At 36.3% G+C, this 21,232-nt stretch overlaps 1 protein-coding gene across 4 annotated transcripts in view; it reads left to right on the top strand.

The window, feature by feature from the left end:
* The window catches only part of NPAS3 (neuronal PAS domain protein 3), a 1,140,225-nt gene that overhangs the window by 541,360 nt on the left and 577,633 nt on the right, over positions 1-21,232 (top strand). For all 4 annotated transcript variants that reach the window (XM_072624932.1, XM_072624933.1, XM_072624934.1 and 1 more), the window contains one exon: positions 1,807-1,889. In XM_072624932.1, coding sequence (XP_072481033.1) covers positions 1,807-1,889 — 83 coding nt within the window. The remainder of the gene's footprint in view (positions 1-1,806; positions 1,890-21,232) is intronic.

Raw genomic sequence — 21,232 nt, forward strand, 5'->3', positions numbered from 1 at the left:
GCCCAGATCTCTAATACTAATATTCTGCTTTGTGACAGTAAGACAGAATGCAAGTCTACGAGGAATTAAAATGTATATCACACACTCTGATGGATATCACATAAAGCAGTAGAGAGGGATGCAGTGAACATGCCCGGAATATAACCCAGCAAGAACTTTGAGCAGCAGAAGTAAAAGATATAATTAAGGAAATGCATTTTAGGAAGAAAAGGTAGTGTGGTCTAGTCATGTGGCAAGGAAAAGTGATGACAGGTAGCTAACGAGAGTATTCTATTGGTATGCTCACAATATCAGGAGGAAATGAGAAAGGAGAGTGGACTCCTTGTGGCAAACTTATGGGAAGACATAGTGAGTCACAGAAGGTGGAAAAGCATGGATGAGTTGTTCTCTGCATTATTGAAGGAAATTCCAAATCCATGAGAGCAAAGAGACATTTGAGTATTTTAAGTATTTTAATATCTAGAAGCCAGTCTTTTCCTGGAAGCTTTCTTTTCTAGGGAAAAAAAGAAGATACCATGGGATAAGCAATGAGTCTGGAATAATTAAGGTAGTTGTTAACATTATCACCACTCTTATTGCAGCTAGTATCTAACATTTCCATAGCACTTTTAACTTTTCAAAATGCTTTAAGTAAATTATCTTATTCAGGGAGTGATAGTAACTATTCTTAACCATATTCTGTTTCATGAATCAGTAAATATGGTGAAATGACGTTTATGCTGACAAATATTTTATTTTAGAAATATGAACAAAAATGTTTGTAACGTTGACATCGCATTATAACTAAATACTACATATGAATGCTAATAGAGTCATATTATAGGTTAGTAATTCCTATGAAAAATGAAAATTAACTTCATTTGATTTCCTTTATAGTAAGTTGCTTATTAGTTTTAAAAAAATAGCTAAACATTTCCTGATGATGGCATGTTTTTGAAGTAAAATTGTGACGTAGTAATAATATAGCACTAAATTCATGAGAGTAGAAGCTTTCTGAAGACAAGGAATATTTGTGTATGCTTTAACTAAAGCTTTATACATTGCAGGGTTCAACAAGTATTAATTCCATGAGTACTGAGTCATTTACCACCACCACCCTCCCTGGGGTCTCCCTCCTCCCCTCTTCCCTGGCCCCACCCCCAGTAAAGTACGCAGCAAGAAAAACTCCACATTTGGATACTATTACTTAAAGAGTTTTTATCAGCATTTAATATCTTTTTTTTAAAATCAGTTTTTTTCCTAGTATTTCTCCCAGATAGGGATACATACATACATATATATATATATATGTGTATGTATATATGTATCCCTATGTATATGTATATATGTATATACACACACACATACATACATATGAAGTGTCCGTAAAGTTCTAGTTCAGTGTTAATAATGTGTACGTAAAAGAGTTTCACAAACTTGGTACACTTTACAAATTCCTGTGCTTCTCAGGTTTGAGTTAGAGTCACCTGAATTTGCAAGCAGATATAATATTGGTGTAATGTACTTATATTTTAGTGACTCACACATATATGTAGTTGGTCTCAGTACAGGAGAAATATCCCTGGATACTAAGACAAAATGTGCTCCAGGGTATTGTTTTTCACTTTTCTTGGCAGTTGTAGCTGCTGAAGCCACTGAAAGCTAAACCTGAGCTCTGCTTGGGGTAGTTGTACAAGTCAGAATTGAAATTTACATCAGGTGCTGTTTCAATAAATTTACATAAAAACAATAAATAACCAGTGACATGACCAGGAAAGGAATTATGCTGGAAACATGAGTTCACTGCAATACCTTTTTTTTATTCAGTTATAGGTGCCCAACGAAGGAGAAGCCCCAGTGCTCTAGCCATTGAAGTATTTGAGGCACACCTGGGAAGCCACATTTTACAGGTAATAAAAAAATTAATTGCGCCTGCATATGTTCATATACATATATATGCATATATGTGTGTGGATGTACACACACGTATTTTAACCAAGAATAATCAAAAGACATAGAGAGTGTTGTTGCCTTTGAATCCAGCACTGTATTGGATTATTGTTTCAGCTTGGATTTGTGAGATTCTTACAAATTCATTTTTTTTTCTTTTTACAAAGCCATCACTTGAGAGTGTTAATGAGAAAGGGAGGGCAAGTATTATTTGTGCGGTAATAATTTAGATAAATTGCTCTATTTAGTTGACTTGCACTGTATTAGCTGGCTGTTCAGAGAATAATTGTGTGTATATTGTGTTTGTATGTGGCTATATATCTCTTTATGTTTGTATCTTTTATGTATCTATATATTATTTTTCGAAGAGCAAAGTTATGTTGTGAAGGTAATGTGACTTTTTTTAAATGTGTTGCCAAATTTGAATGTTCCTCAGCTTTACATGGTGATCATGAATGTTTCCAATATTGGAATTTTTTGCAATCTTATCACAAAATTGCTAGAGGAGAAATCACAGAAAGTTTTTAAAGTAAGAATAGACAAATGCGAGCATATTGTTTTCATCAGTGCTATGATATGGAAATATCTACATTAACTGTTGAAATTAGTAGATGTACCTTACAATACTGTCTAGAAGATTCATTTTTTTGATGGTTATCCCACTTACCATCATCATCATCATCATTGTTCCTTAAAGTTTTTGTCATCATTTCAACATGCCAATCTTTATCTACAGAAGTTTCTTGCTTCCGAGTTGAGATCTGTTATGATCAAAACCATATTTTAGTTATGGAAGATGTTTTCTAACTTTCTGACATTCTGGAAGAGGAAGCACCTAGCAACGTTATCGGACTCATTGTGTTTTACAGAACTGGCTAAGTTTCAGCTCAGTTGAATTGAAATATTCAGATAGAAATAAGGATAATCTTAATGAACTCATATACAGAGGCTTGCCTGGCCATTCTGATCTAGGAAAAGTCCCTCCTGGGTGCTGCCACTTTCTGCAAGCCCAGAAAAAGAAGTGATTTCCATTAGAGTATGAAATGATAAACCATTATAACTGGGCATATTTCAAGTGCAGAGGTGAGACTGAATTTCTTGCGAGCTCTTCTCTGATGAGGCTGACTTTTGCCAAGTAACATGTGGAAACTTTGAGGCTGAATTTTGCCCAGAAACATGATGGCCTTGTTTAAATCTGCCCAGTAACAGCAAGCTCTGGCAGAAAACAAAAACCTTGCTTCCTTTGTCTGTGTACATGATTAGCCTTCCATAGTAGAGCAAGCTAAGTTCCTTGTTCTGTGATCACATCCTTGAACTGTTTTTCAGCATACCTGCTTCCCTTTCCTGCCTCCCCCTTTCCCTTTGAGTAACTAAATACTCAGGTAGGAGCATACTGTGGTCTTGGTCAAATACCCAAAAATTACTTATAAAAACAAACTCCTGTCTTCTTGCAAACTGCTTTTGTATCAATAAAGCTCTTTTGACTAGGAGAATATCTGCCTCTTGAATTCTTTCCAGACAACCCAACTCCTGAAGCTCATCGTCTTCTTCATTCTTGTTTCTCTTTCTTCTTCTCCCATATATCTGGAATCTATTTTATCTGAAGCCAATACAATTTGCTTCCTTTCAGTTTTTATCCAATGAGAGAAAGTGAGCTAAACTTGGATCAATTGGTAGAATGATCAATATAGACTCTGAATGTAGCCCCTACGATGACCATAACATGAGATCTTTTTTGAAAATAGGAAAAAAAATAAGTATGCAGTCATAAGCAACAATGATTATAGACCATACTCAGATCTTATGCAAGCCAGCTTTCAAGGAAAAGTGGGACCCATTTTCAGCCCTATTAGTTTCTTGATTGTATTAAATAGCAGTAATTAGAGAATACAAGAGAATCTATTCTCCACTAGAGGCTTTAGGGCAGTGGGAAGATGAGAGGGGAAGCCACTAAAAAGAAAGAAATGGAGTCATTGAAATGGTCTGTAATACAATAGGCTGTCTGAATCAATCTACAAACATTTATTAAGTCTTTACTATGTTCCAACCACTCTGATAAGTACTTGGGATAGAAAGAAAAATAAATAAACAGCAACAAAACAAAAATATTTCCTACCCTCAAGAAGTTTAGATTCTAATGGGAGAAGAGAACAGGTTCTAGAATCAGTGATGTAGTTCAGGCATTTCAGACTTGTTGATTCTTTCTGATCCCCTTTGGGATTTTCTTGGCAAAGATACCGGAGCAAATTGCCATTTCCTTCTTCAGACCATTTTACAGATAAGGAACTGAGGCAAAGGTTGTTAAGTGACTTGCCCAGGATCACACAACTAGTAAGTGTCTGAAGCCAGATTTGAATTCAGAATAAATCAATATTTCAAGAAAAATAGAGTAGGTGGGAGATTGCCTTAGGGGAGAAGGTCCTAAGCCCTGAAATGTGAGCAAAGTCTTTTAAGATAGGTAGGCTTTCTAAGAGTCAGAGGTTAGCTGGGAGAGCAGTCCTGTGCTAAAAACACAAATAGGCTAGTCTAACTGGACCACACTGGAGTGTATGGAGGGAGGTAATGGGTTAAAAGGGTAGAAAGATAGGAAGGGGTCAGGTTGTGAAGAGCCTCAGATGCCAAATAAAGTTCATATTTTACATTAGAAGGGAAAAAAATCCTTTTGGAGGCTTAGCTCAAGGAAATGGCAAACCTTTCCAGTATGTTTGCCAAGAAAACCCCAAATGGGATCAGGAAGAATCAGACACAACTGAAAAACAAATCGACAATAACAAAATAGTGCCTAATACATGGTAGGAGCTTAATATATGCTTACTGGCTGTATCTGCATCAGAACCACCTTCATCTCCGAAGCTGAGAGGGGCAGAGTACTCCTGTGAGTACTAGGTGCAATGCTTTCAAGAATTTTTAACAAATTAGTTCAGATTATTTGAATTGGAGTAGGAATGGATGGAAACTTGAGTGGCCATTGGTTAAAAATAATATAAGAAAGGGAGAAAAAAATGGAGTAACACTCCAGAAAAAGCAACCTGGTTTCATATAGCTGGAAATGAATTGCAACCTTTCTTTTGACTATTTGAGGCTTTGTTAACAGGAGCTAGCTTAAGTTCAGAAGAGGATGTCTCCTCCCAGGAGCTTTTGTACATTTTCTAGATCTGGTTCCTGGAGACTCCCAAACACCATGAGCTCAGTCAGAAATGCCTTCAGTATGTTCTAAACCACACAATCTACTGCTTTGCAGAGGTTTCTATCATGACAAGAAATCTGTCAGACATCAGATACCAATTAGTATGCAGACAGTGAGAAAGGACATAGGGTAACATAATGGAACTTTCTATGATGGTAGTGTCATTGGCCATGGTAGCCTTTTTTAAAATTTCCCACTACATTGTTCCAGAAACAGTTTCCCTCAAACCTTATAGGATTCCTTAAAATTTTGTGTTGCCTTTTCTGTAAAGTGAACAGGATAATTATTAGTCTCATTATAATCATTTAGACAACCAAAGATTATTCTGCCAGAAAAATTACCAGTGATCATTCGACTCATCTGCCGTCATTTTTCAGGCTAGGGTTTTGAGCCCAATTTTTACCGGTTATTGCCTCTGCCATCCTCTGAGTGAGTCTGTAGAGATTCTAGAATTACTAGGACCAAAGTGCCATCTGCAGTATGGTTGAAGGCTTTCTAGGATAATTAGCCTTAGATCTATAAGAGTGTCGATTGTATATATTGGGTCTCATCCAAGGTATTTTAGTTCAACATAGTCTTACTTGGCTTATATTAATCAGATGAGGAGCAAAAGCTATTAGGAGGTCAAGAGGCCAAGATGGGGAATTATTATACTTTATGGCAGAGTAGATGGAAAGCCAAGAGACATCAAAAATAAGAGGTCTTCTTTGCAAACAGTCTTCCTTGAATGCCAAAAAGATTGTTGAACAGAGTTTAGCTTTTCCTGTAGGTGGATTCTGCTTTATCATAAGTGCTCTGCGGATCCATTAACCTTCTTCCATCCTGTCATCCTTAAGAAGGGAGAGAAGAGAATATTGTTTACTTAGACAAGTTGTAGGAACTATCCAATGTGCTCACATTTCCTGTTATTTTTCTAGGCTTAACTAAATGCAAAATGATAGCAAATATAATCTTAAGAAAACATAAAATTAACCAGTGATTTTTCCCTTAGGTGTCAAAATTATGAGTAGAGTGTGTTTTTTATTTGTACGCCCTTGGCAGAAGCCTAAGTTCAAGGGTTGTTTTTTTTTTTTTTGTTCTCTAAATGAATACTTTATGTTAGTGTTAGAAGAGATGTAAAATCAACCACCACATATTTGCATACGAGACAGTAATGCTGTTTTACACACCTTACAGGTGTTAAAAACAAGACAAACGAAACAAACCTTGTAAATTGAAGAACTGGAAGGGGCAGGTATGTCAGCTTGATTTGTCATCCATGCTGTGATGAGTCTGTAGAAACATATATTATTTATCCCACCAATAGTTTATGATAATCTCTACCATTCTCGCTATCGAATATTATGGCAAGCTTGGGATAATAAAAAATAAACACCGTCTGTTATTAAGTACAGGTACTATATATGTCAGCACAGGATTTTTGGCATGGGATGTAGCTTTAGCTTTAACATGGCCTCTTAACAAAAGGCTTTCTTTAAGGAATGGAAATATTGAAATTTTAGTGTATCATAGCCTAGAGATGAGAAGACTCAGGAAGAATGTGAAAGCTATCTTTGAGGATTTGGACAGATGTCATGTTGAACAGGGTTTGGGGTTTTTCTTCTTGGTCCTGCAGAACACAATGAGGAGCAACTGAGGAAAATGGCAAAAGAGTAAATGTAAGTTTGATATCAGGATAATTTGCCCAATTATTAAAGCCATCCACAAGCGCAATAGGCTTTTTCAGGAGGTAGTGTGCTTCTCCTCATGGGAGGGCTTCCAGGCTGGATGACCACTGTTGCAACTGTTGGAGTAGGAACACTCTGGAGGATTTTGAGTTGAACTAAATGGCCAATAGGGTTCTTTACAACTCAGAATCTGTGACTCTGATTTTGTGATCTTTGAGGTCAACCAAGTATGTACTTTAAAAAAATAGTAGAATAAAAATATTACCAATACTTCCTGAACAATATGAGATTTCTGTATGCATAAAGGCTATGACAAGAAACTTCAAAGCATGCACGCCAGTAAAGGACTATTGAAAAAAACTCAGGTGATGCAATAAGCTGCTTTGGCTTCTAGGAACCTCAGGGTCAAGTCCCCAGGACTTGACTGGATCCAACCATCCGGAGCACGTCGAGGTAGAGGAGCTTGATTTATTGTTCTTATTATCAATACTGTTATTGCTGCATTCATCTTCATGTGACATCATCATCATCATTATCATTGCAATAAAGAGGTTGGGAAAAACAATAATAATAAATACATTTGTGAGACACTTTAAAATATTATTTTATTTTATCCTCACGATTACCCTGGGAGGTTGGTACTATAATTATCCCCATTTTCCAGATGAAGAAATTGGAGCAGACAGAGATTAAGAGACTTGCCCAGGGCCACACATTTAATAAATGTCTGAGGCTGGATTTGAACTCAGAGAGGAAGGCACTTTAATAAATGTTTCGTTATATGGATGTATTGGAATTTTCCTCCATTATACTGTCTCCTCCAAAAAAGTAATTATTTCAATTATATTGCTAGCGTTTTAGATGGCACTTTAAAGTTTGCAAAACACTTTATAATATGTTATCTTATTGGATCATCACAACAGCCCTGTGAAGTAGGTGCCATTATTATCTCTATTTTACAGATGAGGAAACTGAGGCTGGGAACAACTACATAACTTCCCCAGGTCCATACAGTATCTGAGAGAATTAGAACCCAGCTGTTCTTGACTCTGTCCAGTACTCTTCATTTTTTTAACTGTGGAACTGGGTATTCTCCTGGAGAGAATCCCACCAGATCCTCCTCCCCCCACCACCCCCAACAAAACGACCTTATAAGATTATAATTCTTGGACTCCTCAGGCGAGGTCTTGTCTCACAACCAAAATAGTTCTTCTGTAATGACTGTGTGTTCTTCAGAACTTCCTTAAAGGCCCCAAGATGACCCTGTAAACAGTCATGACAGAGCAGTTTGATGCATATGTCTTATAGCTTCTGTCACCCATAATCAGAGGAGGTTTCAGGGCAAATGCTTCTAAGAATTACAATACATTTTTGTTGATAGAAACATCTTCCTATTGAGAGAAGAATCAGGGAGTCTCATCATGTAAACACAGCAATAGAGTTGCAGCAAACATTTTTTGGAATAGATAGGAAAATAGACAGTAAAGCAAAATTCCAATAAACTCCATTTAATGAGGAGCACCACACCTTCCTGAGTTCAAATCCAGCCCAAGCCATGTACTAGTTTTGTGATCTCTTGTCCAAGTCTGGTTCCCTCAATTTCTTCATCTGTAAGATGAGAATAGTTATAGCACCTTCTCCCCTGGGGTTGTGCTGAAGATAAAAGGAGATAATATTTGTAAAGCACTTTGCAAACCTTAAAATGACTCAACTGTTTATTATAAATATGTAATATAACAAATATAATGAAACAAATTATTATTAAGTTAAATAATTACTAAAATACTTATTATTATTGCTAGTTACATGAAAAGGGGCTCTGCTAACTATTGGTGATTAATTTTTTTTAAATTCTATCATCAAGAGAATTCATATCAAACAGACATGTAAACAAATGAGTATGATCTACATGAAGGGCTCTGTGGTGTTGCTTTCAACCAGAGCAGAGATTTTTTAGCCTTTTTGGTGTCAGGGTCCACTTTGTCAGTCTATTGAAACCTATGGATACTTTTTCAGAATAATTTTTAAATGCATAAAATATACCACAGAGGAACACAAAGGTAGCTAATTACAAAGGAATACAACTATCAAAATATTTAAAAACAAAAACAAGTTTATGAACCTCAGGTTAGGAATCCCTGAACTGCAGAGATGTAGCAAAGGCTCAGTGGAAGAACCAGATCCTGAGAAGTACCTGGAAGTAGAAGAAAAATTTCAGTAGACAAATATAGTGAAAATGGAGTCCAAACACAGAGCATGGCTTTAATCAACGTATGGAGGGAGAGAAAAGCAGAGCATGATCAAAGAACAGTTTACAGTTCATTTAAGCTGGGAAAAAAAAGTGACTCATATGAGACCTGAAAGATTAAGTTGGAGTCAGATTCTAGAGCAGGGGTAAGGAACCTGTGGCCTCAAGGTCACATGTGGCCTTCTAGGTCCTCAAGTGCAGCCCTTTGAATTTAAACTTCACAAAACAAATCCTCTTAATAAAGTCATCAACAATTCCCTTTATTAAAAGCATTTGTTCTGTGAAGTTTGGAGGCAAAGGGCCACACTTGAGGACCTAGAGGGCCACATGTGGCTTTGGCAAGCAAGTTCCCCACCCCTGCTCTAGAAGGTGTTAAATCTCAGGTTAAGCTACAGTGATAAACAGGTTTAGTAAAAACTATGGACTTGAGTGAAATAATAATAGAGGCTTGTAAAAGTTATCTCATTTGTATCCTCACAATAACCATGGGAGTGAAATTCTATTACTAGTCTGGTCAATGTCTAAGGTAGAATTTGAACTCGGGTCTTCCTGACTCAATATTCCATTTCTGTTTGCCTCATCTATTCCTTCCCTCCCTATAAACACACTTCCCTATACTATCAAGGGAAAACAACAGTTGAGAAGTACAGGATACATTTGATACTAGCAAAGCTTCCATTACCAAGGTGTAATCAGTTAGATGGTACAGTGGACAGAGCACTGGGCCAGAAGTCAGGAAGCCTTGAGGTCAAGTGTGACCCTGGGAAAGTCACTTAACTCACTTTTTTCATCTATAAAATAGGGATAATAATAGCACCTAACTCCCAGGACTGTTGGGAGATTTTATCTATAATTCACTTAACACAATACCTGGCACATAGTAGGTTTACCTGTCAGGCAAACATACACACACACACACACACACACGTATACATATATGTATACAAAAAAATCTTCAGAATTATTGATAGATATATGGGAACTCCATAAACCCAACATCCAGAAATTTTTACAAAATATTTTACAAAAAAATGTTAGTGGGTATTATTTTTTTAAAAAACCAATAAATGAAGTGTGTTGTGACACAGCATCACTCTCATTTTATCAAGCATATCCAAACCAGATTTTGAAGTTCGGTTCTGAGACCTAACCAATGTCTGATTTATGGGAGAAAAATACAGTTTGTAGCAATGTGCTTATGAGGAATGGGAAGTGTCAGATCTGTTGTTATCAGCATCTCTCCTGGTCACAGCTGGAATAAAGAAAAAGGTCACCAACTAGTCTGGCCAGTTAAAACATCTGGCCAAGAAGCAACAACATCTTAAGCACATCAAATCCTAGGTAATTAAAGGACACTGACTATTATTTTATTGAGATATCACAATCAACATTTCTTGAGCTTTGTGAAAAAAATATCTCCAATATTCGGATATTCAAACTTCCAGGTCCAATGTCTGTTTCATGAGAGATCTGGAAATTCATTTCCATCATTTGTGTTACTGACACTTTACTGATGTTTAAAAAAAAAAAAAAGGAAACCCTTGCAATGTTGAATGATCATGGTTCTCTTGGCAAACTGGGTCCTGTTGGACTTCAGTGATAATAAGAAATGACAGCGACATTTGAAATGATTTCTTTAACTTACATCTGAGGAATAAGAAAAGGATAAATGACCGTATATTTTTCCCTATGATCCAGAATGATAAGAAAATATAGAACTAAATATAGAAAAAAGAGAACGTTAGTGAATATATTTGCATATGCAAATTAGCTTAATTGATACTGCTTGCCTCTACAGGGATTTTTCATTACAAACTGGAGTGCTACATTGTTCAGCTCATATTGAGTAATTTAGTAACTAATGAGACCAGTTTGCACTAATTTGCATATGATAAATGAGCTTAATTGCAGTAAATAACTTGGAGGCATAATTACTTAATTTTCCTGTGTTGCACGGCTTTTAAGTTCACGTATGAACAACTCAAGATAATTTTGCATATTTAAATTAGTTGCTTTTAAATTTTCTTAAACAAAAAAAGAACACACCTTATCAATTGAGCTATAAAACAATTGAAAGTAAGGTTTACAGTATTTTTGTTAAAAAAGAAAAACACCCAGAAAATCCCTCCAAAGAATGCTGCTTTTTTTGGTGCCAAGTTCAAAGCACTGAACATTACGGGAAGTGCTTTAAATGGTGCAAATTGAATGTGCAACTCCTATTAGTCACTGACCTGTGTTTAAACAGAAATATGTTGATGTTAAAAAAATATGTATGGATAAATCATAACCTTTAAGTTACAGCTTATAAGAGAGACCTGACAAGTTTGTTATCTAATTCAGCAAACTAATACACCAGAAGTCATTTGGTTGGTTACCTCACCTCTAATGCTGGAATTCAGCAAAGTTGCTTGGTTTTAATGAAGTACATGTTACCCTAACACTAGCATGTCCTTTTCATCTAAATTAATGTTTCATATTTAGTTAGGGGCTTTTATCACGAAGCTCAGTCGTGGTTGCCAAGAATTATCTTATTGATCTTCATATTATCCCAGGGCAACATTCTAATATTCATTTTTCAAATGGAAAAACTGAGGCATCAAGAGGTTGAGGGTTAAGCCCTTACATCACAACACTGAATTGCCTTGAAATCTTACTTTTTAAAAAATAGAATTTATTATTCAAAATTGGCTGATATGTAGTACTATCAGGCATTTCAGTAGTTGAACATAGGCAAATCTTTACTCATGAAAGCTAGTCTGGAATTAAACATTTCACAATGCCAGGTGTTTATGAGGAAAGGGAAGTGTCAGATCCGCTGTTATCAGCATCTCTCCTGATCACAGCTGGAATGCAGAAAACAACCACCAACTAGTCTGGCCAGTTGAGACATCTGTCCAAGAAGCAAAATCACCTTAAGCCTATCAAATCCTAGGTAATTAGAGCACACTGATTATTATTTTATAACATCCATACCCTTGCTATCTTGCCCTACAGATTTAAGTGCATGTGAGTCTGTCTTAGAAGACAAGCAGCTGTGGCTTAGTGGATAGACAGAGCTGGCCTCAGAGCAAGGTTCGAGAGCCACTTCTGAAATTTATTGGCTTTGTGACCCTGGGCAAGAAATTTTTTCACTTCTCCATGCCCCAAGGCAGCTTTCTCAGGTTATAAATTACCAAACAGGTGTTAATTTGAATTAAAAAGAGTTTCCTCAGGGGGATCCCTAGATCAATAGAATTAAAGGTTTGGTCTAAAAAAATAAAACACAGAGCATTTCACAATCAAAAATCTGTTTCTGTTCATTCCACATCCTCTAAGTATTGGTGCTGTCTTTTCTCTCGATTTTAAAGGAATTCCATATGCATCTTATTTTTCCACTTTAGCCTTCTGAGGTGGAAAAAGAAACATTTTTTATGTATAAAAAAAGTGAAACTGAGGCAAAGAAACATTACGTGTCCCAAAAATTCACATGGTAGAGGAACTATATTTGGAACTCAGATTTTTTGAGTCTTTTTAAAAATTCTCTTCCTCCATCAGTCATGTTTTCTAGTTAGACCTCAAATCGTGGATTATGTGACAAAAAATCCACAATAGACTCTCGGCAAATCCTAAGAGTTATTTTTTAAAGAGTTTTTAAAGCCTTTAAGCATATCCAGAAATACATATTCTAGTGTGGTAGCAGAAAGGGAACATTGGTGGTTTCAGAAAGGAGCTACAATCTCCATGGGGCAGCTAGGTGGTGCAGTAGATAGAGCACCAGTGCAAGAGTCAGGAGGATCTGAGTTCAAATCTCATCTCAGACACCTGCCACTCACTAGCTGTGTGACCCTGGGCAAGTCACTTAACCCCAATTGCCTCATCCTGGGTCATCTCCAGTCATCCTGATAAATATTTGGTCACTAGATTCAGATGACTCTGAAGGAGAAGTGAGGCTGGTGACCTGCACAACCCTCCTTCACTCAAAACACAGTCAAGTGCAAGTCACGTCATTATCTCTGTGATGACATGATCTTCTTTGGCAACGAAGGACAGACACACACACAGTCTCTATGAAAGGATGTCCTACAGCATCTGCTTCTCCCAAATCCAGGATTCCTATCAAATCATAAACAATATATAAGAAGTCAAGACCATCATTTTAAGGAGCCTAAATGCCCTATCAACTTTACAGGAGTTTAGAGATGACAGTTTATTAATTTGCAGTTTAAAAAAAAAATTAAACTAGCTTTGTTTTTTAAAACGAGAAAGAAATCTCTCCTAATAATACTTATAACAAAAGTCTTATAATTATTACAATAAAAAAACCTAGCACAAAGGAATTACTTCATTAAAAATGTTCTCAAAATAATACTGTGGTTTTCCTATGCTAAATGGAATTATGTGCAGCCATAATCTAAGTGGGGAAAATGTAATTAGAGTTTTTAAGGAGACTCCAAAATCAAAGTTTCCTTGAGACAGTAATTTGGTTTGTTTTTGCTGCCGTTCTCATACTCTGCAGCCTCATCAGCTTGCAGAGAAAAGATGGAATGAGCAGCCAATCAAAATTCAGAAGATCTAGGCAGTGGAAAGAGTTCACTGTTCACTACTATAAATTATAATGTTGATGAGACATTGAAATTCACATATTTTCCCTCATTATCCAGATTGTAACAAGAAAATGACACAATATTCATTTTCTGTCATGACTAAAAGGGCACCTTAATGTGTCAGGATGAGATTGGAGAACTGCCTTGAACGTTTTTCTACATAGTCTAAACGTGACAGAGATTCCTCTGCATTTTGGCATGTAACCTGCCAGCATTGATTTGCAAAATTACAAGACTCTTGATGGTAAAAAATGCATCACAGTTCATCTCAAAGTAGTATAAGAAAGACTGTGGATAAAGTAAGAGTTACAACCAGGTAACTGTGTGAAACAGGCACATTGGGGAGTAAGTGGTTATGCCCAGTCTCATTCTTGAATGAATGAAGGCCAATGGGTAATACCTTTCTCATTAAGCAGTCTTTCTTAGTCTTTATGTCAGTCATTCCTTGAGTGGGCATTTATTAAACGAATACTAGGTGCCATGCATTGGGCTAAGTGCCAGCATTATAAAGAAAGGCAAACACACACACACACACACACACACACACACGCACGCCAGCCCTGCTCTCAAAGAGCATAACTTGTCATCGTTGTTGTGCATCCTTCATTCTTGAAAAGGACCAATGACCTCGCCAGGATGATTTCTTGACTTGCATGTGAAATGAGCAGCTGCACAAGATCATCAGCCTCACTCTCTCTTCCAGAGTCATCGAGGTCTAATGACAGGACAAAAGACAAGACACTGGGGACCGCCCTGAAACAAAAACAACAAACTTTAAGTGTCTAGTTTTTAAAGAAGTGGACTAGCCACTAGAGATACAAAACCAAAAATGAAACAGACTCTTCCCTCAAAAAGCTACCCTTACCTTCTAAGCCAATTAACTTTTGTTGCTGGGTCTTACAGAGATCATCTTAGGATAGAGTTAATGCTAGAACAGTCATTAAAGGTCATTAGAGAGCTAACCTGAAACCTAGAAAGATTAAGTGACTTACCCAGGGTAGCCTAGAAAGTAAGTAGCAGGGACTGAGATATGAACCCAGGTCATTTGTCTCCAGATTCAATACTTTCTGTTATGCTTCCTATAGATCTAAAGAAAATTAGGTGGCAGATTCTATCCTGCAAGGATTTCTTTTTGTTGTTTGAGCCTCATGCAAGTTTGGGTTTGTGGAAGAAGCTAAGATCATTTGCTTCATTTGATAAATATAACTTCTTAGTTTTGAGCTGTGGGGACCAGTGAGAAAATTTGGATAGGGGAGTCGTAGTCATGGGGATTTGGGGATGTGAATTGTCATTTTGTGGGTATTATAGTATGAAAAATGATTTACAAGCTTCAGTATATTGGTCTTCATTTTTTCTTTCCTATGAACTTGATAATGTCAGGTTTAGGTAATGTTTTAAATAGGTGACAAATACATCCTTCAAGATAAATGATAAATAGAGTTCCTAGGAAGTGACTTGGAGGGGTGGCAGTTTTCTGGTACTTTATATGGTGCCCTATAGAAGAACATAAGGATTTTAAAGATCTGTCTACCAATTACAGTTTTCTTAAGAAGAAAATGCCATGTGCAGTCAGGGACTTGTCAGCAAAATATAAGTTCATTTGATACAACAACCCTGGGAGGAAGGTGCTATTATTATTTCCATTTTACAAATGAAGAAACTGAAGCAGATAGAGGTTAAATGACTTGCCCAAAATCACACAACTAGTAACTATCTGGGGCCAAATCTGAACTCAGATCTTCCTGACTCTAGGTCCAGAATTCTATGTGCTGAGCCACGTAACTGTCTCAAGAAAAATAAATAGAATCCCTGATTTCCCAATTTTCCCAGACTCCTTGAGGAGATGGGGAATTATTACCAGCTGGATATCCCCACCCTCTCTCTGTCACTGTCAAATTTTAAATCCCATAATATAATGGAAAAACTGTGTCAGAGGGTTTTGAGTCAGAGGATTTGTATTCAAATTCTGGCTCAGCCACTTCACCTCTTTAGGAATTAGTTAATTTATCTGTAAAATTAGGGGATTAGGCTGTATGATCCCCAGTGTTCTGTCTAGCTAAAATTATATGATTTTACAGGGCAACTGGTTCAGCCTTTATGTGAACTTTAAATAAGCTTGACAAGTGATCAGTCTTTGCCAGTAGACCTTTGAGAATTGGGAAGCCTCTTCCTCATGAGACAGATCATTATTCTTTTGAATATTTCTGAAGCTTGGTTTACCTCAAACCTAAATTTGATTTTCCACAACTTCCACCCTTTGCTCTTAATTTCTCATTATGGAGACAAAATAAATCTAGTCCCACATGATAGACTTTTAAATACTTAAAGACAGCCACTATGACCACTCCTAGTCTCTTCCCCACCACACACACACAGACAATGCCTTCTCTTTTACAGGATAAATATTCACAATTTACTCATTAAATCTTCATATGACAATTTCCAATCCCTCTTCTCAGCTGACTACAGTCTTTAATGTTTTCTGTAATTGACAATGATTCTCACTACTTCTACCTATACTTTAGCCACAGGATAGCTTTAGCCCCCAAGGTCACCCTACTGAAGATTTGACTTTGAAATTTAAGCCTGGAAGACCTCTAGTTGTCCATAGTCATGTCACTGGTGGATTTTTTTTTTTTTTGACTTTGGTCTTGGAGAACCAAGTAAGAAATCACCATGTCTCTGATGTGGTTTGGTGAATTTTGAAGTCATATTGGAGACCAAATCATTTTATACTCCTTATTACTTCTTTTATACTTCTATTATACTTTATACTCCTGTTACACTCCTTATTCATCTCCTGGACCAAGAGTCAATTCATATGTACAGCAGGCTCCCCAAGGAAATCCATGGATGCCCTGAGATAATCTTAGCCAGAATTTGGGGGGTATTGAAATATCTGAGCTGACTTATGTTCTTAGCATAATTGAAAGATTTGATCCCTCTTAAATGTAGTGCCTTACCTCAATTACCTTCAGTTTGTCTTGTATATATTTTGTCTGAACACAGTTGAATTCCTGATGGCTCTCCCATTAGACTGTGGACTCATTAAGACTAGGAATTTCTTTTTGCCTTTCCTTTTAGCCCCTGTATTCAGCGCAGGGCCTGGCACATGGTAGGTATCTAATAAATACTTATTGCTTTTCACTACTGGGCATGAAACCTTATCCTCTAAAATGCTTTCCTATCATCTTTGCTATTTTATTCAAATTATATTCATATTGCAAGGGACTAGGATATGAAAAATTGTTTTACAATTTGTTTCTGTATCTAATATTTCTCTTAAAATAATCATTTAGATTTCCCTTTTTAATTAAAGTACACTGTTTATTTAGTTAAGATTCTTGCCCCACATAATACCAAAATGTATCTGAGACAATTTCTAAAATTAAACACAGTATGACAGAAGCCCATTAAAAATTAAGAGAAAAATAAAAACCTTTTTATGTCAAAGAGAAAATATACAAGGCCAGTTGTGGTTTTCATCAATCTATTTCCTGATTCAAGAACTACAAAGCAGGATGCCAAGTAACTGGAATGCTATTGGCTGATTTGCCATTATATTTTCCAAATAGCCTCTCAAGTCGAGATGTAGAAATACTTCTGATGTAATATTTGGATTCTTTTGAAGTATAGAAAGCAGAAAGTGGCTACATATCTAAGTATATGGAGACACAGCTATTTGTAAATTATAAAAGAAGAAAAATAAAAGACTGGAACATGATGTCTAATGTCATATAACGAATTAGAATCACATTAGGCCTAAAATATTCTTATTCTGCCAGTAAAAGTACAAAACATCAGTTTGTACTGAATCATGCCTCTACCTGGTCAAATGCGTTCCAATCTTTTTTGGTTTTTATTGACATTTTATTGTTATGAAAGTAATTGGCTTATGAAAAGTGTTTAATAGCACCACTTTTTCTGACCCAATATTAATCTGAAGTTAATCATTTGTTTTGTCCTTTAACATAATAATTCTATTTATTTATTTTTTACTCATGGCATCAAAAAGGGCTTGAAACAACGTATAAAATCAGATATTGTATGAAACAAGGCAATGAAAAATGAAAAACAAAAACCAGTCAAAATGAGAAAATAAATGTTAGCTGGCACGTGGTTGAATTTTAAGCTTGTATTTTCAGTCGAGTACTGAATTTTACTAGCAGCCAAGACAAAAAGGGAAAACACCTTAATGATATATGGTTCCTGTTATCTGATAAATGAGTATACAAGTAGATGTAGAGTAAGAATTTTTTTTTTCCTGGAACAGTATTAAAGGATGGATTTATCATTCAAATCTTTATTTATAAGAAGGGAATAGCATAATGGAGAATATCTTTAATTGTGGTGTAAAAGAGAAGGAAATGTTCAAGTGGATATTGCTTATCTCTACAGTTCCATAAAAGTCAAGAGCATGATATTAAATATTAACACAGTGTAATCATTTTGAAGTCTAAGATGAAAATTCCAAATTTGAGAGTTTTTTGAATCATGGTTCACTGGATGAACAATTGACAGACACAGAAATTAATTCAAAATATGCTCTTAAAATTCAAATATAAAAAGTGTAAATTCTACATATTATTATGCTTTACATCTGTAATGACCCCGGTAGTTTCCTAAAAACACTCAAAAAGAATTTAATGAAGAGACTTGAATGTGGAAAGAGAATAGTTTCTTTCAAAGGGTCATGGAAAGAATATGCTTACAGAAACTCAAGCTTCAAAATAGATGCTTTCTAATGGTTTCTATAACCTAGTTTTTTAATAAATGGTAGAGAATTTTTTCTTTAGTTGTGCTCAACAGGGTCTATAGATTGTTACCACAAACTTTAAATGTATGGGTACTAGGTAAAGGGGAGATGTCAAAGCAATCTCATTTGCTGTTAAAGGTCCTAGCCTGTTTCCTCAACGTACATCTAATAGCCACTGAGAATATGCCAGCAGACACTCCAAGATGGTAAATTTCAATAGGCAAGTACTTGTAAGCAGCAGATGAACACTTGCCAATTTAGAATGCAACGTGATATGATACAGGATACGATATGACTTTACTTGGCTTTCTTAAGCAAGGATATTTAACTAGCAAATGATAAAAGAGAACCTATTCTGGGAAATATTTATCTATATTACAGATATATAATTACATGCACATATAATCCTTTTGATATACTTATTTGAAAGGGGGGAAGGAAAAGTACACCCAATTAGAAATAAGGAAAAATACCTTACATAGTTTTCTCTTAACTGTTTAAATTCTTTTTTAGGGGTTGAAATATCTCCATGGAACTTATAATCTAATGGAAGAAACAACAAATAAACACATTTTTACAAATAAGCTACATAAAGGCTAAATAGGAAATAATTAAGAGAAGGAAGACACTAGGCTTAAGAGGATTTGGGAAAGGCTGCCTGTGGAACATGGGATTGTGTGTGTGTGTGTGTGTGTGTGTATGTGTGTGTGTTCATACTTCATTGCCAAAGAAGATCATGCCATCAGAGAAATAATGATATGACTTGCACTTGACTTTGTTTTGAGTGAGGGAGGGCTGTGCAGGTCACCAGCCTCACTTCTCCTCCAGAGCCATCTGAATCCAGTGACCAGATATTTCTCAGGATGACTGGAGATGACCTAGGATGAGGCAAATGGGGTTAAGTGGCCTGCCCAAGGTCACACAGCTAGTGAGTGTCCAATGTCTGAGGTGAGATTTGAACTCAGGTCCTTCTGACTCCTGCACTGGTGCTCTATCCACTTCATCTTCTTGCTGCCCACATGGGATTTTAGTTGGGATTTCAAGGAAGCTAGTAGTAGGAGATGAGGAAGGAGAGTATCCTGAGAAAAGGATTGTCCATCCTTCTTTCTTGAAGAGGACCAAGGACTCCAGGAGTGTGATGTCTTGACTTGCAAATGAATTGGATTTAAGAGAGGCAGAGCTGTGCAAAGTCATAAGTCTCATTTGAAAAAGGTTAAGGTCGCCCACAGCATCTGGTGCCATCTCCAGTCATGTTAACCTACATCTTGCCACTCGATTCCATTGAAGTACAGAAGACAGCTGGAGAAAATGCCTGGGGTTAGAGATGGAGTGTCTTGTTTGTGTAACAGCCTGGAGGCTAGTATCACTGCATCAAAAAGCAGGTAAAGGGGAGAAAGTATAAGAAAACTGGAAAAGTAGAAAGTGGTGAGGTTATGAAGGACTCTGAATGCCAAACAGCAGATTTTATACTTGGACCCTTGAGGTGATAAGGAACCTCCCAATAAATAAAGGGGGCATTGATTGATGAGGAGGGTATTTTAGGAAGATCACTTTGGTGGTGTATTAAAAGAGACTTCTAACTGGTCTCTGTGCCCCTAATCACACTTTAGCCAAAGCAATCTCCCAGATGTACGGTCTGGTCATGTTACTCTCTGTTTAGAAACCTTCAGTGTTTCCTTCCCTATTGAATGAAGCATAAATTTCTTATCCTAGTATTTGAAGCCCTCTACAGCTCCCCTTCTTTCCAACCTTCTGTCATTCTACCCATCTTCACAATGCTCTGCTGAACTACTCAACATTGCTTATCCTTCCTCACCCTTCCCATATCTCTGTTATTATTTAAACAATCCCTCTTATTTATTATAGATTCCTTTCCCTCTCTGCGTCTAGGAATTCTTCTAAGACTCACCTCTTCCCTGAAGCCTGTCCTTTCTCTTCAGATGAACAAGTCATAAGTAGTTGTATCCATCTTGAAGGCACAGTTTGGACCTTATTTTCCTAATATCCTCATGTCTAATGTGGTGCCTTGTACTTGTAAGCAGCAGATGGGCACTTGCCAATTTAGGAAGTGATTGGATGTGATACAGTCTAGGATATGATATGACATGATTTTGCATGGTTTTCTTAGGCAAGGATAAATGAATGGCAAATGATTAAATAGAACCTATTCTGGAAAATATAATTTTATATTTAATATATGTATATATACATATATATCATTTACATATTATACAATAGATTTGTATATCATGTATTTATATATTATGTAATATACTTATGTGCTATATATTATGTAATATATGTAATGTATTTAACTTTTGATGTACCTCTTGAAAGGGGGAAAAAAGAAGAAAAATACATGTAACTGGGAATAAGGAAAATAATTTTTCCCTTAATTGCTAAAATTCTTTTTTAGGGATTGAAATATCTCCACAGATCAGTTTGGCCAATTTCTCATGTAGCTCGACTAGACTGCTGGGTAAATACAATAGCAGGTCATAGGTTAATAGTGACTCTTTCCCTCAACAGAAAAAAGGAAGTAGGAGCAGGTGAACACCTAGGTTACTAAAGAAGTACGTGGTGACCCTCTGGGATAGTCTAATTCTCTTTTCTGATTGCTATAATAAACATGGGCTGCTTGAGGAGCAGCACTTAATAAGTGTTTCTTGATTTCACTTGAAATTATTTTCATTATATTTTTGATAATAAGAATTTTAGTCTCATACATTTTATTTTTTAAAATCATAATATCAAGGGACAAATGCAATGATTATTTAATAGTGTATAGTAGGATTGATAGAGTCATCTCTTGAGATCCTATTTAGGTGGGTAAAATATAATGGCCCAAAGCAAAACTTGGTC

The sequence above is a fragment of the Notamacropus eugenii genome, chromosome 7 (genome assembly GCF_028372415.1).
Source record: "Notamacropus eugenii isolate mMacEug1 chromosome 7, mMacEug1.pri_v2, whole genome shotgun sequence".
Taxonomy (NCBI): Eukaryota; Metazoa; Chordata; class Mammalia; order Diprotodontia; family Macropodidae; genus Notamacropus; species Notamacropus eugenii.